At 32.7% G+C, this 22,521-nt stretch overlaps 1 protein-coding gene across 9 annotated transcripts; it reads right to left on the reverse strand.

The window, feature by feature from the left end:
- Window positions 1-2,171: 2,171 nt before the first annotated feature.
- Window positions 2,172-16,477, reverse strand: LOC114312184 (E3 ubiquitin-protein ligase RGLG3). 9 transcript variants are annotated; one of them, XR_014327592.1, is made up of 13 exons: window positions 15,868-16,358; window positions 13,806-13,984; window positions 10,545-10,629; window positions 10,327-10,467; window positions 10,127-10,240; window positions 9,938-10,035; window positions 9,568-9,641; window positions 9,365-9,470; window positions 9,152-9,276; window positions 8,239-8,431; window positions 7,917-7,973; window positions 2,343-2,497; window positions 2,172-2,197 (listed from the first exon to the last, which is right to left on the reverse strand). XR_014327592.1 is itself a non-coding variant. In XM_082866324.1 (12 exons), exons 2-12 carry the CDS (start codon window positions 13,959-13,961, stop codon window positions 2,417-2,419), a joined length of 1,230 nt encoding a protein of 409 aa, XP_082722450.1. In that variant the 5' UTR covers window positions 13,962-13,984; window positions 15,868-16,477; the 3' UTR covers window positions 2,193-2,416. The 9 variants fall into 9 exon arrangements, 6 of the variants coding, with proteins under 6 accessions (XP_082722450.1, XP_082722451.1, XP_082722452.1 ...); XR_014327593.1 differs by having other exon boundaries at window positions 13,806-14,009; window positions 15,868-15,999; XR_014327594.1 differs by lacking the exon at window positions 10,327-10,467.
- Window positions 16,478-22,521: the final 6,044 nt, after the last annotated feature.

Consider the following 22,521-nt stretch of genomic DNA (forward strand, 5'->3'; position numbering starts at 1 on the left):
ATAAGATCAAATATTCCAATTTTGACAAAATGGTCTATACTTGTGTGCACATCACATAGTAAGTTGGCCTAATAAATCAGAACGAGGGCATATAATATAAAAAGAATCATATCATGATTAGTAGAGGCTGATATTTGAACGGGCGAGCGGGGGTGCTCAATTCATGACTTTCCCCTCTCGTGCCTAAGTTCCCGAGTCGAGACAATCTTGGTGATGACGGACACGTGGCCTTTGGCACGAGTCATGTGTATCCTAAATTTTTCAAAAATATTGAGGTGGCGACTTTGTATTTGGCAAAGCAATCCATTTTTGGCATTTGTGATTCAAAATCAATTTTCTAAAAGATTTGCCGAATTTAGACTCTTTTGTGTTTTCTATTTCACATTGCACTTATGGAATCAGATTCAGAACCACGGGAGTCTGAACTGTAGAGCTTATCAGATTTAGAACCACGAGAGTTCGAACTGTAGGACTTTTCCTTTCATCCCATATACACGTGCATACATACACCCAATACAACAATTCAATTGAGTAGTCTCTCTCTCTCTCTCTTCTCACATATAATTAATTAGAATTAACTTAGTTTGCTAATTGCACATCAATTTAATTGATTAGGATTTGTTTGGTACACCAATTACACATTAATTTAACTTAATCATCGCTTAGTCCTAACCAATTATAATTGACACTTGAATAGTATTTAATTTAATTAATCACAACTAATTACACATCACATAATTTAATTAGCCTAATTTGACTCCCGTTATAACCCAATTAATTATATTTAACTTTATGAATTTGAATCAGATTTTTAGTGAAACTCCCAAAAGGCTCCAAATATCAAATTGAACTTATTGCTACTATCAATTTGAGTGTCTCAAATCGCTAAGGCCTTCAATTTCAAGTCAAACCCAAAATCCTTATAAATAAATTACATGTTTAAATTGGACACCTCATAAATAGATTTAATTCGTAACAATCATAATTTCTCAAACCTTATAATGTAATTAATTTAATTAACTCCAATTCGAACCCAATTAATCAAATCTTAATTTTATTAAACTGAATCGAAGCTGAATTGAATGTTTAATTAAGCTCTCAAATGGGTCAATACTTGAAATCAAATTGATTCAACTAATTAAGTTCACTTCCTTAAGCCATTTGGATCTTCAATTTCTAATTCCAAAATAAATCATTATTAAAATCACTCATCAATTGGGCTCCATAATCCTCGTAAATCCCAAATTAAATCAAAATAACGACTAATTAAAATTTAAATCTCCTTAATTAATTAAATGCCAAATATAATACGTAGTGGGATTGTCACAAGAAGTTTCCTAGGTAGAGAGTTCAAGTGCTTGAGTGACTTGCGTGGAGCTCTGTTTTTAATTTCTAAGTAGCTCAATTTTCTTTAATTTATTTAAAATATAGTGAAAATTGTGAGCAAATCAAAGAAAATTAATCAAAATACAAAGAAATTTGTTGGCAAATCAGAAAAAATTCAAACTAGACAAATTTGAAAACACAGAGAAAATTAGAGAAATTGAACAAACCAGAGAAATTTCAAATTTCTCTGGATCGAAATTTCTTTGGATCAAAATTTCTTTGAAAAATTGTTAAGAAACCCCAACTACTATGAAAATATTGCATGTCCTTTATCCTATAAAATCTTAATATCAGGAACTTTATAAAAAATCTCCCTTTTCAAAACCTTGGCATCGCCACTAAAAACACTAATTTACATTAGCCTCTGTTGAAATTTAAAAAAATACAACTTTCTTAGTTTTAATAAAATTACATTGACATTTAGAGACAAACTAATAATTAATACAAATAGCGTAAAGATACAACAATAAATAATAAAAATGTATATTTCAATATAAAATAAATAATAACATCAAATTTTCATTCATATACATTATTGATGAAAAGGAGTAAGTGCAGAGAAAATAGATGACATTTAAAAATAAAGGAAAATTTTCCCAACCATGCTAATAAAAATAAAGCATAGCATACAAACTACGTGCTCTTATGCCAAGAGTTGGGAAGCCAAAAGGAATCACAAAAGTCGAATCATTCCAGACATAATGAAAAGCTGCTATCAAAACTATAGTGCAGATAAAACATCGTTCAAACAGAATCAAAACAACACAAAGAAGTCGATGCCGCGATTTCAGCCAGCACAGAACTTATGATCCTACAAACAAATTTATACAACTCATCAATAGAAAAGAGATATATAGTGCACAAACAAATGTCTCACATGACTGCACTCGAAAGTTGATTACAAATTTACACAGCTCATCAATACCAAAGATATAGTGCACAAACAAATATCTCACATGAATCCAAAAGTGAAAATATGTACATAGCACAAGATGTGATGAGCAATGGTTCCGCTGCATTAGATGACACTTCAATAGAGTTTTATCCGGGTTTGGATGGTGCTTTGACAGATTGGACATAATTGAAGATTTTCCTCACAATTGCCGCAAGTCTGCAAATAAACAATAAGTTAAATCATCAATGTAGCTTCAACTTTTTCCCGAAGAAGGTTTGTGTTAGGGAAAATCGATGTGATTCCCCACAAGTAAATCAATCAATGGGAATAAACACTAATGCGGAAAAATTAAATCAAAGGCAACACAAGAATTTTTACGTGGTTCCCTCAATGTGAGGTACGTCCACGGGATCGAAATCCGATTCCACTATCAACCAAATAATTCCAAACGATTACAAACGAGACACTAATGGTCTCACAAAACACCCTTAGGTGAATTCCAAATAATCACAAATAAACAAAGAGGAAAGACCTCACCAAATAGAAGAACCAAAATCTTCTGAACCAAAGTTGAAGAAGACCCAAAATAACGAACCCAAATCAGAACTGAAAGCCGAAGATGCACCAAAGCACTTCCACCGAATTGATTGAATTCACATGAACTGTATTAGCCGCAGCACTTTGCAAGAGTGCTTTCACCCAAAAAAAACAGCCGTCCTTTTTTTGTCTTTGGGAAAAACAATATAAAATAATATATTGTGAATCTAGGATTTTTGTAATCAAACCCTAATTAAATCCAAATTGAATTGGGTCTCCTCAAATATAATATATAAAAATATATTATACTAAATCAAGTTAAATTGAAACTCTTTAACCAACCAATTGGGTCCCACACTCCAATAAGGAGGTATACCCAACAATTCTCCCCCTACCGACTTAGGTGGAGATATCAACCATACCCGCCAAAGTTCGACACTTCAAATGTTTGTCCCTCGACAAAGTCTTAGTCAACATATCCGAAATATTATCATCTGTGTGAACCTTTTCGAGTTGTAACAATTTCGAATCTAACACATCACGAATCCAATGGTATCTAACATCAATGTGTTTCGATCTCGAATGAAAAGTAGAATTTTTACTCAAGTGAATAGCACTTTGACTATCACAATAAAGCACATACTTTTCTTGCTTTAAACCCAACTCTTGCAAAAATTTCTTCAACCATAACTCTTCTTTGCAAGCTTCTGTAATAGCAATAAATTCAGCTTCGGTAGTTGAGAGAGCAACACATTTTTGTAATTTAGACTGCCATGCCACAGCTCCCCCTGCAAAAGTCATCAAATACCCCGAAGTAGATTTCCGAGAATCAACATCACCGGCCATGTCAGAATCTGTGAACCCATCAAGCATCGGCTTACCATCCCCAAAACACAAACACACCTTCGAAGTCCCTCGAAGATACCTTAGAATCCATTTTACCGCTGCCCAATGTTCTTTACCCGGATTAGAGAGAAAACGACTCACCACACCAACGGCGTGAGCAATATCCGGCCTTGTACAAACCATGGCATACATCAAAGAACCAACTGCTGAAGCATAAGGAACTTTCAACATCTCTTCTTTGTCTTTCTCACTTGTAGGACATTGATTCGAACTAAGTTTGAAGTGACCCGCAAGTGGACAACCAACCGGCTTTGCTTTATCCATGTTGAACCTCTCAAGAATTTTCTCAATGTAGCTTTCTTGAGATAACCAAATCAGCCCCTCTTTGCGATCACGAACAATTTTCATACCAAGAATTTGCTTTGCCGGTCCCAAATCTTTCATAGCAAAAGACTTGCTCAACTCCAATTTCAACCTGTTTATCATGGTAGAATCTTGACCCACAATTAACATGTCATCAACATAAAGCAAAAGAATAATAAATTTACCATCTGGAAAATTTTTCACAAACACACAATGGTCCGAAGTGGTTTTAGTAAAACCATTATTCATCATGAAAGAGTCAAATTTTTTGTACCATTGCCGCGGGGCTTGCTTGAGACCATACAAACTTTTCTTCAATTTGCAAACAAATTTCTCTTTCCCTTTTTCCACAAAGCCTTCCGGTTGCTCCATGTAAATTTCTTCTTCAAGATCACCATGCAGAAATGCGGTCTTCACATCAAGTTGCTCAACTTCAAGGTTCATACTTGCAGCCATGCCAAGTACAACCCGAATAGAAGACATCTTCACAACCGGTGAGAAAATTTCATCAAAATCAATACCTTTCTTTTGCCCAAAGCCTTTCACAACAAGACGTGCCTTGTACCTCAGATTCTTGCCATCATTCTTCAATTTGAAAACCCACTTATTTTTCAGAATTTTCCTCCCCTTAGGCAACTTCACTAAATCATAAGTGTGATTTTCAACTAAGGAATTCATCTCCTCTTCCATGGCCTTTTTCCAATCACCTTTCTTTGCATGCTCAATTGCTTCTTGGTAGCTCTCAGGCTCCCCTTGATCAGAAATCAACACAAATTCATTGGGAGGATACTTTCTTGAAGGTTGTCGGTCCCTTGTAGATTTCCTCAACTCAAGTTGTGGTGACGGTACTTGAGTTGGATGTTCTTCCTCAATTTCTGGCTCAAGTTCATTAGGATTAGCATCATCCTCTAACTCTTCAATAGGTGGCTGCACATCTCCCCCGTTTTCATCATCAACTGAAGATGAAGGAGATAAATCCATGTCAATGAGATCACTAGCTTTTGGCTCCGGTTGATCACCTTTGCCAAAGTCTTCAATTGTTTGGTCTTCAAGAAACACAACATCACGGCTTCGAATAACTTTCTTGTCGACCGGATCCCACAATCTATACCCGAATTCATCACGCCCATAGCCAAGAAAAATACATTGTCTTGACTTGCTATCAAGCTTGGACCTCTCATCTTTTGGAATGTGAACAAAAGCTCGGCAACCAAACACTCTCAAGTGCGCATAAGATACATCTTTACCAGTCCAAACTCTTTCTGGAACATCACCATTCAAAGGATAGGAAGGAGACAAATTGATCACGTCAACCGCTGTCTTCAATGCCTCACCCCAAAAGGATCTTGGCAATTTAGCTTGTGAAAGCAAACACCTTGTTCTTTCCACAATGGTGCGGTTCATCCTCTCAGCAACTCCATTTTGTTGAGGAGTCTTCTTAACTGTCTTTTGGTGCCGAATACCTTGGCTGCGACAATACTCATCAAATGGCCCAATGTATTCACCACCATTGTCTGATCGGATGCACTTCAATTTTTGCCCTGTTTCTCTTTCAACCATGGCCTGAAAATGCTTAAATACTTCTAAAACTTGATCTTTAGTTTTTAGTAGAAAAGCCCAAACTTTCCTTGAATAATTATCAATGAAAGTAACAAAATAAAGTGCACCACTGTGTGTTCTAACTTTTAAAGGACCACAAACATCTGAGTGAATCAACTCCAAAACATTTTCTTTTCTAGAAGCAACATTTTTATGAAAAGAAACTCTATGTTGTTTACCCGCCAAACAATGAACACAAGTTTTAAGATGTGTACCTTTCAAACCGGGTAGAAGCTCTTTCTTGAACAATACTTGCAGCCCCTTTTCACTCATATGGCCAAGCCGCTTGTGCCATAATTCAGTAGAAGTATCTTCTTCAAGTGCATTGACAACACCTTTACAAATTTTTCCTTGCATCGAATAAAGTGTATGAGTCTTCTTACACTTAGCCACCACCAAGGAACCTTTTGTGAGCTTCCATATTCCATCACCAAATTTGTTGTTGTAGCCTTCATCATCTAGCTTCCCGGTAGAGATCAAATTGAGGCGAATGTCGGGAACATGCCTCACATCTTTAAGCAACAACTTGCAGCCCAGATTTGTTTCCAAGCAAACATCACCCATGCCGATAATCTTGGACAAACCTTCATTACCCATTCGAACAGAACCATAATCTCCTTCGGTATAGGTAGTGAAGAAATCAACTCGAGAAGTCACATGAAAAGAAGCACCGGAATCAATCACCCAATTGCTCTCTTGGCCCACAAAATTGATACAATCATCTTCACAAACGACCATGAGATCAGCATTGGTAGTAACTGCCGTTGTGTCTTCTTGCTTCTTGTCCACACTTTTGTCATGCCTTTTCTCCTTATTCTTGAGCTTTCGGCATTCTCGCTTCATGTGCCCTTTCTCATGGCAATAATAACACTCAACGTCTTTCTTTGAAAAAGAACCATCTTTTGATTTGTCACGGCTTTGATCACGACCATGAGGAGTCTTACTCCTCCCCCTTGTTTTGCTTCGGCCTCTCACAACGAATGCTTCCGAATGAGAGGAACCCGCTGATTTTCTTCTAGTTTCTTCATTCAACAGGCTACTAGTGACTTGGCCCATTGTGACAACTCCATCGGGCGCTGAATTACTGACGGTCACAACCAAAGTCTCCCAACTTTCGGGCAAAGAACTAAGTAGCATCAAAGCCTGCAACTCATCATCAAAAACAATTTTCATAGAAGCAAGTTGGTTAACAATACTCTTTATTTCATTCAGATGTTCCGGAATAGGGCTGCCCTCTTTATATTTTAAATTAACCAACTTACGAAACAAAAAAGCTTTATTTGTGGCTGATTTCCTATCATAAAGGCCCTCTAATTTTTTCCATAAATCATGTGCTGAAGTTTCAGTAGCAACATGATGAAACACACTGTCATCAATCCATTGACGGATAACACCAACGGCTTTTCGATTAAGCCTATTCCATTCATCATCTTTCATACCCTCGGGTTTGCCAGAATCACCCTCAATGGGTCCATATAAATCTTTACAAAATAATAGGTCCTCCATTTTAGTTTTCCAAGTTACCCAATTACTTCCATTGAAGCTAGACATGCGACCCACATTCCCCTCCATTGATTTACACAAATAAATAAATCCAAATAAATCGTAAGCTCTGATACCAGTTGTTAGGGAAAATCGATGTGATTCCCCACAAGTAAATCAATCAATGGGAATAAACACTAATGCGGAAAAATTAAATCAAAGGCAACACAAGAATTTTTACGTGGTTCCCTCAATGTGAGGTACGTCCACGGGATCGAAATCCGATTCCACTATCAACCAAATAATTCCAAACGATTACAAACGAGACACTAATGGTCTCACAAAACACCCTTAGGTGAATTCCAAATAATCACAAATAAACAAAGAGGAAAGACCTCACCAAATAGAAGAACCAAAATCTTCTGAACCAAAGTTGAAGAAGACCCAAAATAACGAACCCAAATCAGAACTGAAAGCCGAAGATGCACCAAAGCACTTCCACCGAATTGATTGAATTCACATGAACTGTATTAGCCGCAGCACTTTGCAAGAGTGCTTTCACCCAAAAAAAACAGCCGTCCTTTTTTTGTCTTTGGGAAAAACAATATAAAATAATATATTGTGAATCTAGGATTTTTGTAATCAAACCCTAATTAAATCCAAATTGAATTGGGTCTCCTCAAATATAATATATAAAAATATATTATACTAAATCAAGTTAAATTGAAACTCTTTAACCAACCAATTGGGTCCCACACTCCAATAAGGAGGTATACCCAACAGTTTGTAAAATGAATAACTGTTTTACCTGATGTCCGCAACCAAATGCCATATTCTTTGGATTAATGAAGCAGATTGAGCAAACCTATTGAGTAGGCAAAATAAAGAAGAAATAAGTTCTATATCGATTTAACGCTCATTTCCGGGGAAAAAAAAATATTTTCTTATATTTGGTTGTGTCCTTAATGAGTGTAAGATCATGCAAAAACCACAAACTATGTTTTATGATATTGCAATTCATTATTCCACAACTAAAGGAGGCTAAAAACAAGAAAATAGGGAATTACAACCCCCCCCCCCCAAAAAAAAAAAAAGTTTTGTTTTAGATAAAGTGATGAGAATGTACTTACATTGTCATCTGAAGTAGAATTTGCAGACTGACTTGTCTCAGCAGTTACATTATGTCCATCGAAATCAGGTTTACCTGGGCGACAACTACTGGGCTGTGGATGCTCTGATGTGGGTGGAGGGGGCAGAGGAACCCTGTCTATAGCCCCCAGCCTAGTGACGACTCCAGAACTACTTATGATGTTCATGTAAAACCTATATACAAGTTTTTACAAATTTTGTAAGGAAAAAAAAAAGAAAAAGAAACCAAACAATATCATTCTGCTTTTGTTTTGAATTTTCAAAAATAAGTTGAGTTTTTTTTTTTTTTTAATATTGTTGTCTTTAGTAAAAAAAAAAAATCATATTTTAATCAATTTTTAAGTTTTTAGATGCATCTAATTTAAATATACTTAAAAAGTAAAATATTATTGAAAAAAAATCTATAAAAAAAATCAATAAATACCAAAAGTATGCAAATGTATTGAATTCTTGTATTTACTGATTTTTTAAAAGCTTTTTCACAATTATTTTACTTTTTTAGTATATATAGACTAAGTAATCTAAAAATTACAAAATATATATATATATTAAAATATTAAAAAATCACTATAGACAAAAAAAATAATAAATAAAAAGTTCTAAAATTTTAACCAAGGAGAATAATTTAAACTTCTCAAAGTGAATCTCTAACTGATGTGTATCTTATTTGGTGTAATCCCTTAATTTTTTAATGAGATCAAACTATATTAAATAAAATATTAATAATATAAATAAATAAAAAAATTAAGAATTTTTGATTAGTTGATGGGGCAATGGGACCTCATCACACTCCCCTGCCCACTAGGACAACCAATGGAACAATGTAACATAAATAAATAAATTATACAAAATTTGGCCCTGGACATAAAAGCCAAATCCTCAACTAATTGTTACCGCGGTTTAAGATTTAATGTTGATTTATATTGTGATGGTATTCCCCTCAAGGCCGCTACAGCAAATGCTGCTTCTTTCTTGGATATGTCCATATTCTTTGACATAATTTCTGTAAAATTCACAAACTAAAAAAGAAAAACATAGAAATAGAGCAAATAAGACAAACAGACAAGATGAACTTCAATTTTCTGCTATACTCGTACTAATACTCGCCTGGAATTTGAAAGAGTCGTGAACAAGAACGTCATTAAGAAAGTTCTTCATCATGTCCCATGGTCCATCTCCAACCCCAACTACAATTATTGACAATGGATGTTCTCTACAAATAAACAAGAAGCACATTTAAAAATGTTCTGGCATTTGAAGTGTTTTGGCAATAGAGCTATCACAAAGGAAACTTACAACCTGCAACGTACCTTGCTTTCACAATAGCGTTAATAGTTTCCTCTACCTGTGGGCTTTGCCTCGAAAGTCTTGCATCTCCTGTCACCTATGACAACCAGTAATTAATAGGACCTTGAGAGTCTAAAGTTGAAATGTGATCAACAAAGCGAGATCAAGAACTTGATATTTGGAATATATACCTTGAATTTCGTTTACCTATTGCCACTAAATAAACTCTACTTACACACAATACCATTAGGCACATCATTAGGCAAAAGTGGCAGTTTTTGGCTTCATATGTGCCATTTTCAATATTAGTTATGGCACATCAGGCAATTAAAACAAACCTACCTTACACAAAATATCATATTAAACTAAAAAATCCAGAACACAAATAGATACCGGTCCATCTGCTATTATTAATAAAACATAGTATTGGCGGTCACTTTGCTCAGCAATAGTGATGGCCATTTCAATGATGGGAGCAAATGATGTTTGCCCTGCACATAAAAGAAGCAAAAATATCAGAAGCTGCAAAATACAACTTGTATAAGAAGAACAATAAAGAAAGTGCATGAAACAAATTTCAACCGGAAAGTTTTAGATGAGGGACTAATTCTTTATAACGTGTCAGCACTTCCTCAAATCCATTGCAAAGTCTTTTATCTGGATAGAAACTAAAGATGTCTCGGTCAAGAGTTGAAGCTGCCAACATTGAATAAACATATGATTACCATTATGTGGAAAATATACTAAACGCTAAATTAAATGTTTTCTTCATTAGAAAATACCATCTCCAAATCCAAAACAAGGAATTAAGTTATTGTCGTGAAAGCCAGATAATGTTCTTCCAATAATTGATATTGCTTGTTCATAAGGGTTCTGTTCATCACCAATATGATGCAAGCTTCTCCCTTGAAATGACGTTCCACCTAATACCAGGTATCAATATAACTTAAGCACGTAGCAGTGTTACTAAAAAAACTAACATACTAAGATGAGATCAAACCTGTCCAGTTATTGGACCTAGTGAAATCAATGCCAACAATAAGATTTGCAGTTTCTAGGCCATTAAGTGCTAAGGCTCTCGTAACCTGTTAGAAAAGAAGTAAACTTGGTTGGGTTATTATTTTTAAGATAATTTTTCAAATGGGATCACCCATGTAGGTAAAAGCACCATCAATAAGTGAGAATTTGTCTCAAATTTGTACCGATCGCATATACACACATCACAACAACATGCAATATGTAATGAGCAATCAACCAATAAAATAAGGTAAAACCAAGTATTGTGCTTTGCAAACTGTAAGTTAACAATGTAAATAGAGAATTGTATATATGATTGTATTATTGATTGATATGTAAGATTGTTGTCTATCTGTATATTGATTACAACTCCTATATATAGAAGAGAAGGTAGCAGATTGTGGTGGTGCTGGTAGGGGGTGAAGTGGAGGTGGTAGGTAGAGTTGAGTGTGTTAGGTGAAGTGGAGGTGGTAGGTGGAGTACAATTTACATTTACAATTTACATTAACAGCCCCCCTCAAACTCAAGGAGGATAGGCACTAGCCAACTTGAGTTTGGAGAGAGTCACAAAACAGAAAAATAAACTGATAAATAAAACAGGATAGGAGACACGGTATGGTCGTGTCAGACCGATGTAGCAGACAGTTTATGGGGTCATGTCGGACCGTTGTGGCAGACAGTTTACGGGGTCATGTCGGACCGTTGTAGCAGACACTGTGTGGTCGTGTCAGACCGATGTAGAAGACAGTTTATGGGGTCATGTCGGACCGATGTAGCAGGACAGTTTACGGGGTCATGTCGGACCGGTGTAGAAGACAGTTTACGGGGTCATGTCGGACCGTTGTAGCAGACAGTTTACGGGGTCATGTCGGACCGATGTAGCAGGACAGTTTACGGGGTCATGTCGGACCGTTGTAGAAGACAGTTTACGGGGTCATGTCGGACCGATGTAGCAGACACTGTGTGGTCGTGTCAGACCGTTGTAGAAGACAGTTTATGGGGTCATGTTGGACCATTGTAGAAGCTGACCGGAATCAATGTCGGGACAGTTTATGGGGTCATGTCGGACCGATGTAGAAGACAGTTTATGGGGTCATGTCGGACCGATGTAGAAAATTGTGGTGGTGCACCAAGGGGGCGACTTAGGGAGTGTGCGCCATGAGGTGACTTGAACATGATACTGTGTATAACCCCCCCTCAAACTCAAATAGGTGTGAAGATAGAAACCTATTTGAGGTTGAAACAAAGGGATTGATAAAGCTGACTGGTGTAGAAGACACTGTATGAGTGTGTATATAGGCTGCCCAAAAGATATACATGGATGTAGATATCGAGCCCTCAAAAGTCGTGTCCTCAAAAGGTGTGTCATCAAAAGACGTGCCCGAGTCATGAAAAGGTGTGCCATGAAAAGGCGTGCCAGGTTGTCGGCGTCAAAAGGCGCGCGATGCGCGTGGCTGTCTCTGTGTCATGGTCGTTATAAACCGAAGCGGAGGAGGCAGAAACTGAGACAGAAAAACTGAGAGAAACCTCTGAAAAATTCTTCATTTTGCTGAGAAAGAGAGGTCGTTTTGCTGAGAGAGATAGTCTGTAACACTCTGTTGCTGTTGCCCAGAAAATGGCTTCGTCGTCCCGCGGGCTGCTCACCCTCTTTCCCGACCTCAACGAGTCCACAGGAGAGAGAACTGGTGCGGTGGCCAGTGAACCTCAACCAAACACCGCTGGGTTTGCTCCGCTGAACTTTCCGATGCGGTCTGTGGAGCAAAAAATGGCGGTGCAGACGGATGTGGAGGCCAATCAGTATACTTTGAAGGCATGTGTGGAGTCCATGACGGCGGTCACAAATCTGTCGCACCGGCTACAGAGTAGGACAAATGAGGTGCAGCAGTTAAACTCCCAGCTGGCTCTGCTCCAACGCATGTATAAGGATGCGCGAGCAGAGATAAGCGTGCTAAGGGCAGAAAACAAGGAGCTGAAGCGGAAGGCCACCGTGATGTTCCGATTTGGAGGTCCGCCATATGCAGCAGTGGAGGAGCAAGGAGTAGTGATCGTGCCCAGTGGAGTGGGAAACACGGAGGCAGCACCGTCAAGGGCCGCGCAGGACGGAGGCAAGAAGAAGAGACCGGCGGCAGAGTAGAGAAGAAAAATCCCACTGTTCCGTTGTTTTTGTTTTTGTTTTTTGTTTTTTTTTGTTTTTTTTTTTGTTTTTTTTTTTGTGTGGTGTAAAATGGTGAGCGGGGTTGATCCCTGAGATGAATAAAATATGGGTGTTGTGCAAATTTATAAATTGTTTTGGTTTTTGTTTTTGTTTTTGTTTTTTTTTTTTTTTTTGAGATATATATATTGTTAAATAAAAACAAATTGTGTGGATGGTGATTTAATAAAATATGATGGATATGATTAAAGTGGGCTGATGGAGAGAAAAGGGCGAGAGAGAGAAAAATAAAGAAATAAATAATAACGTAATGGAAAGCAAAGGATGGAGTGGGGAGAGCACCAACTAAAAGTTTTATAAAAAAAAAAAAAATAAAATTGGGCGGTGGATGGGTCAGAGAGAGAGTAAAGGGCAGCATGATGATTTGATATAATAATAATAGTAATAAAAAAATAAAAATTTAGACCATCAATGAGAGAAACAGGGTAGGTCTACTCTTCCTCTGTGGTTGGTTCACCACTGTTCTTGTTGTGTTTCCTCGCGTACCGCTGGTTCCTCAAGAACTTAGGATTCATCCCTTTGGTGGAAGCGTGGCGGTGCTGTCTGGGTTTCTTGATCCCGTTTTTGTGAGCCTTGTAGGACTGGTTGTGAGCCGTGTGATTCTTGGACTGCGCCATCTCTACGTGTTATGACAGATAAATCCATTTGTTATGACATACATATTGATACGTAAATCAATATTGCAATACAGTATATACCTAATCTCAGTTCTTGTGGCAATCATTGAATTTAAAATCTAAAATCACCAGTTCCAATTAAATCTAAAATCAATTCATAAATAGAGAAGCATTTACCAAGATAACATTACTAATAACAGGAGTTCCATAACCAATGCCTTCCAACCTCAATACTCATGAGATCAAACACAAAATTTAAAAATCATTATATCAATGAAAACACTGATATCTAGCTTCCATGCAGGATAAGGAGTAGCACATTGCAATGTAGTATACCTAATGTTCTGATTTCCACATTATTGGCAATCTTCTTGCCCTTTTATTATTACTCAAATAAGTAAAAATATTATGTTACCTCATCTATGTTGTTGAAATTGTTCTCAGACATTCTTTCTGACTCTGAAGGTTGACCACCAGAGCTGTGAGTTGGACGTGAGGTAACATAGGCCACGTTTGGTTGAGCAGTATAGTGAAATCTCGTTCTTGCCCTTTTAGAACTTATGCAACCCATGGTCTTTATTAGTCACAAAGGCTCTGCAGCATCCAACAAATGTGACTTCTTCTAGTTATACATAGATTAAATATTACAAAAATTAAAAAAAGCATCCAAACAATTTTTTTATATTTTATTTATAAACAAAACACACACACACACAACTATAAGAATACTAACAGACCACATGATGCTTACTTTTTAGCAATAATCAAACAATAACGTAATTGGAATATGCATTGTGTAAAAAAGACAGTCCTAGTGCCCAGGTATAATGTTCTAAGATCAAAACCATTGATCAAACTGGAAAAGGGATCCAATTAAGAATAAATCAATTGGGTCGACCAAACTCGAACCATGATGTATTAATTACCTCATAAATATATTAAAAATTATAAAAAAATAATAGTAGTTATTCAAATACATTCATTTAAATTATTTTTACAATTTAAGATACATATGTATTTACATAAATATAGCTTACTAAATATAATGTTCATACATGTATAAATATATATACGTATATATATATATATATATTGATTGTGTGGCTGCTAAAAGAGCAACTAGGGTTTATTTAAATACATTCATTTTAATTATTTTTACATTTTAAAATTTCTATTGGGAAAACTAAATACCCGCCATAAAAAACTTTGATACCTCCATATAAATTGTGAGCTCATGTGTCAATGGAAACATACCCACAAAATATATGTACACACAAAATAATCACACAATATTTAACGTGGTGTAGTCCAAATGCCTACATCCACGGGGAGGGATAAATTCACTAAAAACATAAAACAGAGAGTACACGTATGATGCCCAAAATATCCAAAACTGAACACCACTACTCGAACCCATGTCAAGTTAGTCGAGTCCTTACTCACCCAAGTTTGGATCTGTTAAAGTTGAACGTCTCAACTTCACAAGTGAAGTTAGATGCATTATAAAACTAACCCGTACCCATATCAATAATCCAAACCGTTCATCTCACATAATAAGTTAAGAAGAATATGCATGACAAAAAATTAAGTTGATCAGATATAAGTAATCACATGATCAAAACACACACACACACATATATATATATATAACATATAAATAGTCTATTATTAAAAACATGTAGGCTGGATAAATAAAAATAATCTAATAGTATAGCAATCGATATTATACTACAATATATAAGAGTTTTAGAAACCAAATATTTTAGTCTTTAAAAGTGAAAATTTTGTTACACCAGACATTTAGGACCAATTTCTATCATCGTGAGGTTAAAAATAAAGCTTTTAGCGACAAAATAATGGAAGTGTCACTATTAAATAGACTTTTAGGGACAAGATAATTTGATCTCAAAATAATTTATTTTTTGAGACAAAAAATTTGGTCCTAAAAAGATAATAATTCATCACTAATATCTAATTTTTGTTGCTAAAAATATAATGATGACAATTTTTACAACAAAAATATTTGGTCACTAAAAAATAATTTTGTCCTTAAATTTTAGTCTTTAAAACCTCAATTTTTTGTAGTGTTAAATCAACTTAATTATTTTATGAATAATTTTCTTAGTGAGTTGTATAAGATGAAGCGAGTCTAAGTTAGTTTGATAATGGGAAATTGAGGTTTTTAATTTTAGCAACTCCAAAATCCAAAACACCTATTCTTATATTTATCATTTCTATGCAAAAATAGTTTTCAAAAATTGACAATTTTTTTAGTATTTCCTAAAAAAGTGGATTATTTATAACTGCCGAAAATAATTCATCAAATAATTTTTTGGTTTAAAAAATTTGAAAAAAACACACACACACACACACACACAACTAAACAAGCCCAACTTAACCTAAACTGATTCAAATCAAAGTACATTAATAAATGTAAATATAGGAACATAAAACACAATATGTAAAATCATTTTTACCTTTGGCGAAGGTAGAAAACCTTTGAGTTGCCTTTGAGATCGTTAAGAGGGCACCAGTGAAGAAGACTAAAACTAAGGCTTTTTATATTGGTGAAGTTGTATTATTGAGATTCCTCTTTCCTTAGAGATAAGAGTGACAAAAGTGTCGGATGTGATAATTATAGGAGGGGCAATGCTATGAGATAGATAGGAAGACACAGCCTCAACAAAATGTGTATTAGTTATAATATTTGTGAGGTGGATCATTATAAATATCATAATTTAATTTTATAAGAATTATAATTAAAAAAATGAGTTATAAACATCACATATATATATATAACTAACGAGTTTTTGAACCATAACTAAAATAATGCTATAACAATATTATAATGTGTCATATCTAATACCATAATATATATAATCAAATTGTAATTAACACTCTAATAGGTCATACTTAAAAATCACAAACGCCGTAACTAGGACATATACGATACACACACTCATCTTCTTCGAAATGAGATCGGTTTGGGACTAAATTTATATATAAAAAAAACCAACATCAGTTCATTTCCTCCTTCCCTCCCCCTCCAAAACGATGTGTCCTGTGGAATTATAGTCAATGCACTATAAAGAATTTGAACTCTTTTTCCGATATCATCATATAAATCTATATAAATATAAGAAATAGTTTCTCTCTGACTTGATGCCTGACTTAGGGGTGTTTTGAGAAGTTGGTAAAAAGTTAGTTTTTGACTTTTTATCAAGCTTTTTAACTTTTTAGAAAGTGATTTGAGAAGTTGGTAAAAAATTAGCTTTTGATTTTTTAGTTTAATATTTATTTATGGTGTCAAATCAAATTAAAATGACCAAAATACCCTTACCCAACATAAGAAATTTATTTTTTTATTTTTTTGTCATAGGCCCCAATTTATAATTTCACACTTGCATTTTTGGCACTTTCCAAACCAATTTTGTTGCGTTTTTGCCACTTGCGTTTTTTGACATTTTGACAAAAACGTGATTTTTTATTTTGGTTCCCAAAACGACTTAGAGTTGTTGTTGGGTTTGATGGACCTATTTTAAACCTACTTTGATGATCCAATTAACATGAAGGGCCCATTAAAAAATCAATCATTAAAAATTTTAAAATTGATTAGATATTTGATCATATTTTTACAATATATGGACGGAGATACGCTTGTAAATTAAACATAATTGTCTGGGCTTCATTTGAATTATTAAAAATTAATTTAAGATTAATTTATTATACAAACAATATATATTTAAATATATTTTAAAATTTGTTAAATTTTAACTTGCTAATCTAATTACTCACTGCTTAAAGAATGCAAAAAATAATGAACATTAAAGATGACAAAGAGGGTATGCTTGGTTTGGTTTTGAGAGATAAATTTTTTAAAAAAAAATTTAGGGAGAGAGTTTAAAAAAAATTTGGTTTGTTTGATTGTATATTTTGAAAATAGTTTTAGAATATGAGAGTTTGGAATGATTTCATATTTTGTTGTAGTTGAGTAGATGTGTGTGAGAGAAAAAGTGATTGAGAATGAGAGAGGAAAAAGAAAAAAATGATTGATTTATGTGTGGGAGAAAGAAAGTAATTTTGAAACTTTTTTCCTTAATTACTAAACCAAACAAAATTTATTTTTTTTTTTCCAAAATTACTCTCTTAAAACCAAACCAAACAAGAACTTGATTTTCAATGCTGGATAGACGACTACTGTGGAGTGTTCAATCGATTTGTACGATAAAGAACACTTAAAAAAAAAAAAAAAAAAAAAAAAAAAAAAAAAAAAAAAGCTTATTTGGTACATACCTTTATGGGAGCCGCTAGTTTCAGGAAAATTCCAGGAATGAAATTGGAAAATTTTATTCTTAGTCCCCAAGAAATCTCACTAGTCGTCATTTAGCAGTGCTAGAGATCCCCACATGGGGGACTCCACCGCCCCGCCCCCACGTACACGGGGTCAAAGAGTGGTGAACAAAAAAAAAAAAAAATTGAGCCAATCAAAAATTAATGGGTGGTGAGGATTGGGGTCTAAGTCATTTTTGTTATTTTTGGTACATATCTCTTGAAATAAAGGTATTATATATATCTTAATTATATTATTATTTTGAAAAATGCCCCAGACCCACTAGGGCGACCTCCACCATCCCATTGTTTTTTGATTGGTTTAATTTTTTTTATTTTTTTCAAGCTTGCTCTGACATCTCCCACGTGGAGGTGGGGTGCTGAGGTCACCCCACTGGGTCCCCAGCAGTGTTGTGTTTTTTTAGTTAAGATTATTATTTTTTTAATTATAATATTATTTTAATTGTAACTCATAAGATTTTTAGTTATACCTCAAGTAATATTTAATTATATATACATATATTTTTTTAATTATGACTCATAAAATATAGAGATATGTCATTTTCTTTTTTAATTATAATGTGCAAAAGTGAAGAAGACTAAGGCTTTTTATATTGGTGAAGTTGTGTTATTGAGATTCCTCTTTCCTTAGAGATAAGAGTGACAAAAGTGTTGGATGTGATAATTATATGAGGGGCAATGCTATGAGATAGTTAGGTAGACACACCCTCAACAAAATGCGTAACTTATGATATTTGTGTGATTGATTATCACAAATATTATAATTTAATTTTATAAGAATTGTAATTAAAAAAATAGTTATAACTAAATATTACATATATATAACTAATAATTTTTTTTAATTATAATTAAAATAATATCATAATAATATTATAATATATCATAACTAATATTAAAATATATATATATAATCAAATTGTAACTAACGCTCTAATAGATCCTAATTAAAAACCACAAAAGTGATATATATGATACACACCCTCATCCTCTTCAAAATGAGGTCAATTTGGAATTAAATTTAACACACAAAAAAACAAAATCGGTTCATTTCCTCCTTCCCTCCCCCTCCATAACAATGTCGACTTATGGAACTATAGTCAATGCATTATAAAGAATTTGAATTTTTTTTCCGATATCATCATATAAATCTACATAAATATAAGAAATAGTTTTTCTCATGCTTAATGCCTGACTTAGTGGTGTTGTTGGGCTTGATGGATCTATTTTGGGCCTACTTTGATGATTCAGTTATCACGAAGGGCCCATTAAAAAATCAATCATTAAAAATTGGGTAAATTATAGAAATGGTCTCTATAGTTTATCCGTATTTTCATTTTGGTCCCTGCACTTTTAATTGTTTCAATTTTGCCCCTGCAATTTGGTTTTTGGTTCGAAATGGTCCAATAGTTAACTGTCGTTAGCTTTTTAGACGGAAAGTCAACGCGTGCAAGGCAAGCGCAGGCCAATTTTGACTTTCTTGAGTGTTTTTGAATCAATTCGATTTGTTTAATAGATGTTTTATTTAATTATTATTATTTTTTAAAATAAATTTATTTAAATATTTAATTAAAAAAATAACATATATTTTTATTGATATTTTATTTATTTAATTTTTAAAAATATATTTATTTAATTGTGTAAAAAATAAAATAAAATAAATTTTTATTTAATCTAGTTAAAAATATTTAAAATATTAAAGATAATTTTTAATCTAGCCATAATTTTTGATTTATTATTTCTAATTAAAAAAAATTTATAATTTATATTTTATATTTTTTATTAATATCTAATTTTAAATTAACAACACTAAAAAAAATAATTTATAAATTATAAATTTATTTGTCTTATTTATAAGGCCATAATTTATAATTTTTTTATTATATATTATTTTCATCTGATTTTTTATTTTTGGGTAGGAAATAATTTTTAATATTTTTAAATTTTATTTTTGATATTTATTTATATTCAATTAATTTTTAATATTTAAAAAATAATAATTAAAAACTCAACCAAATTGTGCCAAGTCAGTAGCATAATACTTCAAATAGTGGGTTTAATTATTTTTCGCTGGATTAAATAAAAATTTTATTTTATTTTATTTTTTACAAAATTAAATAAATTTATTTTTAAAAATTAAATAAATAAATATCAATAAAAATATATGTTTTTTAATTAAATATTTAAATAAATTTATTTTAAAAAATAATAATAATTAAGTAAAACATCTATTAAACAAATTGAATTGATTCAAAAACACTCAAGAAAGTCAAAATTGGCTCGTGCGTGCCTTGCACGGGTTGATTTTCCGTCCAAAAAACTAACGGCCGTTAATTATTGGACCATTTCGAGTCAAAAACCAAATTGCAGAGGTAAAATTGAAACAATTAGAAATGCAGGGACCAAAATGAAAACACGGGTAAATTATATGGACTATTTCTGTAATTTGTCCTTAAAAATTTTAAAATTCAGTAGATATCTGATTATATTTTTACAATATATGGATGGAGATAGGCTTGTAAATTAAACATAATTGCCGGGGCTTTATTTGAATTATTAAAAATTAATTTGAGGTTTATTTATTATACAAATAATGTACCTTTAAATATATTTTAAAATTTATTGAATTTTAATTTGCTAATCTAATGACTCACTGCTTTCTTGAATAATGAATGCAACAAATATTGCGCATTAAAAAATTAAATAGATTGATTTTCAGTGCTGGGTATTACTGATAGGCGACTTTACTGTGGAGTCTTCAATCGATTCGTACGATAAAGAACACTTTCTTAAAAGCAGAACACTTTTTAGAAAAAAAAAAAAAAAAAAAGCTTGTTTGGTATGTACCTTTATGGGAGCAGCTAGCTCCAGAAAAATTCCAGGAATGAAATTGGGAAATTTTATTCTTAACCTGCAAGAAATCTCACTAGACGTCATTTATTTTTTTAAGGAAATTTTACTATATACATCTTTTGAAATATGTGTATCATATATTTTAATTATATTATTTTTTGGGTTAATAATAATTTTTTTTAATTATGATATTATTTTAATTGTAATTAATAAAATTTTTATGTATATTTAGTTATATTATTTTTTTAGTCATAACTCAAAAAGGGTAGAGATATGTCATTTTTTTTTTGAAGTTATAAGGTGTATATAGTGTTTCCCTTTGTTTGGATATAAATTTTTAAACAATAGGTAAAACAAAATTAAAAAGTAAACGAAATTAAAATTTTCTTCTTTCAGACTCATAAACAAAATTAAATTATTATGATCTATCCTGTGTATATAAATCTAAAAAGTACCCAAAAAAAAATTCAAATTCAAATTTCTATAAAAAAAAAATTAAAAAGCAAAAAAATAATCTACTATTTTTTGCTTATTTTTGTTGTTTTTAGATTTTTTTTTTAAAAAAATTAATTTTCTGTTCGTTTTATCGAACTTAATCTACAAGCCTAAAATTTTTTCATTTTTTTTTAAAAGTTCAATAAAAATAAAAATAAGTCACATAAAAAAATCAAAAAATGGGTAAAATCCCAAACAATATACTTTTTTCTTAGGAGAAATTTTTTTTCCAGATCCCTGATATTAATATTTTATAAGATAAATGATATACAATATTTTTTTATAATAGTTAAGGTCTCTCAATATTTTCACAGAGAAATCTTGCTCAACTCAAAGAAATTTTAACTTACATAGAGAAATTTCGAAATTTCTCTAATATGATCACAGAGAAATTTTATTGAGGGACCTTAGCTAATAAAAAAATGGGCACTTTTTCATAAATCCATTTTCACCTACTTATATTCCATTTAGTCCACATTATTTTCTTATGTTCCAATAAGTCCTATGGGTGACATAGTTATCAAAATACCCCTAATAATATTCATATTTACAGTATGAATGTTCCGTGATGTGAATATTCACATCATCAATGTGAATATTCACATTGTCAGTGTGAACATTCACACGTCAATGTCAATATTCACATTGTAAAATACGAATGTTCATATCACCAAATTGCTAACTGTTCAAAAAATATTTGTAAGGATAGAAATGTCTATAAAATACCTTAACTGTGAGAATTAGGATTTGATAGATTAAATGTTCAAATAATAGGACTTATTAGAATATAAAAATATCTTATGGACTAATTGGAATACAAACACTTGAAAAATGATTTTCTAATAAATTTTTCATAAAAAAAATATCTTGTACCTCTCCTATTACATAAAATTAGAGAGAAATATTTTACCAATTTTTTGTTTTTCTTATAATAATTTTATCATATAATAAAATTATCATAATACTGTGTAATGGATATTTTGAAAATATAGTTAAAAACTAGTTTTTTGATTTTATTTTTTTTTTTTGACATTTTTTATGCGAGAAATAATGTGACTCAAAATAGGTTTAAAATTAACTCAAATAAAATTGGCGCCAAACATTTTTGGCGACCAATTGAGATATTGGTCGTTAATAGTTTATTTTTTGGCAACCAATACATATATTGTCACCAAAGCATACAATTGGCAACTAAATTCAATTTGGTTGCTAAAAAAATCGCCAAAAATGCTTTTTGTTGTAGTGTCCCCCCTCCCACCCTCCCCTCCCTCCTCCCCAAAAAATGGCCCTAAGTGTGTTTTATTCAAAATTTCATGAAACTTGCTCTTGCTTGCAACTTGGCATATGACATTGGCCCGTTTGGTAGAGTTGTAGAAAAGTGATTATAGATTATACCTTAACAGATTATACCTTATAGCTGTGAACATAAGTTGTTA

Source organism: Camellia sinensis, chromosome 4, assembly GCF_055761805.1.
Source record: "Camellia sinensis isolate YWXY chromosome 4, ASM5576180v1, whole genome shotgun sequence".
Lineage (NCBI taxonomy): Eukaryota > Viridiplantae > Streptophyta > Magnoliopsida > Ericales > Theaceae > Camellia > Camellia sinensis.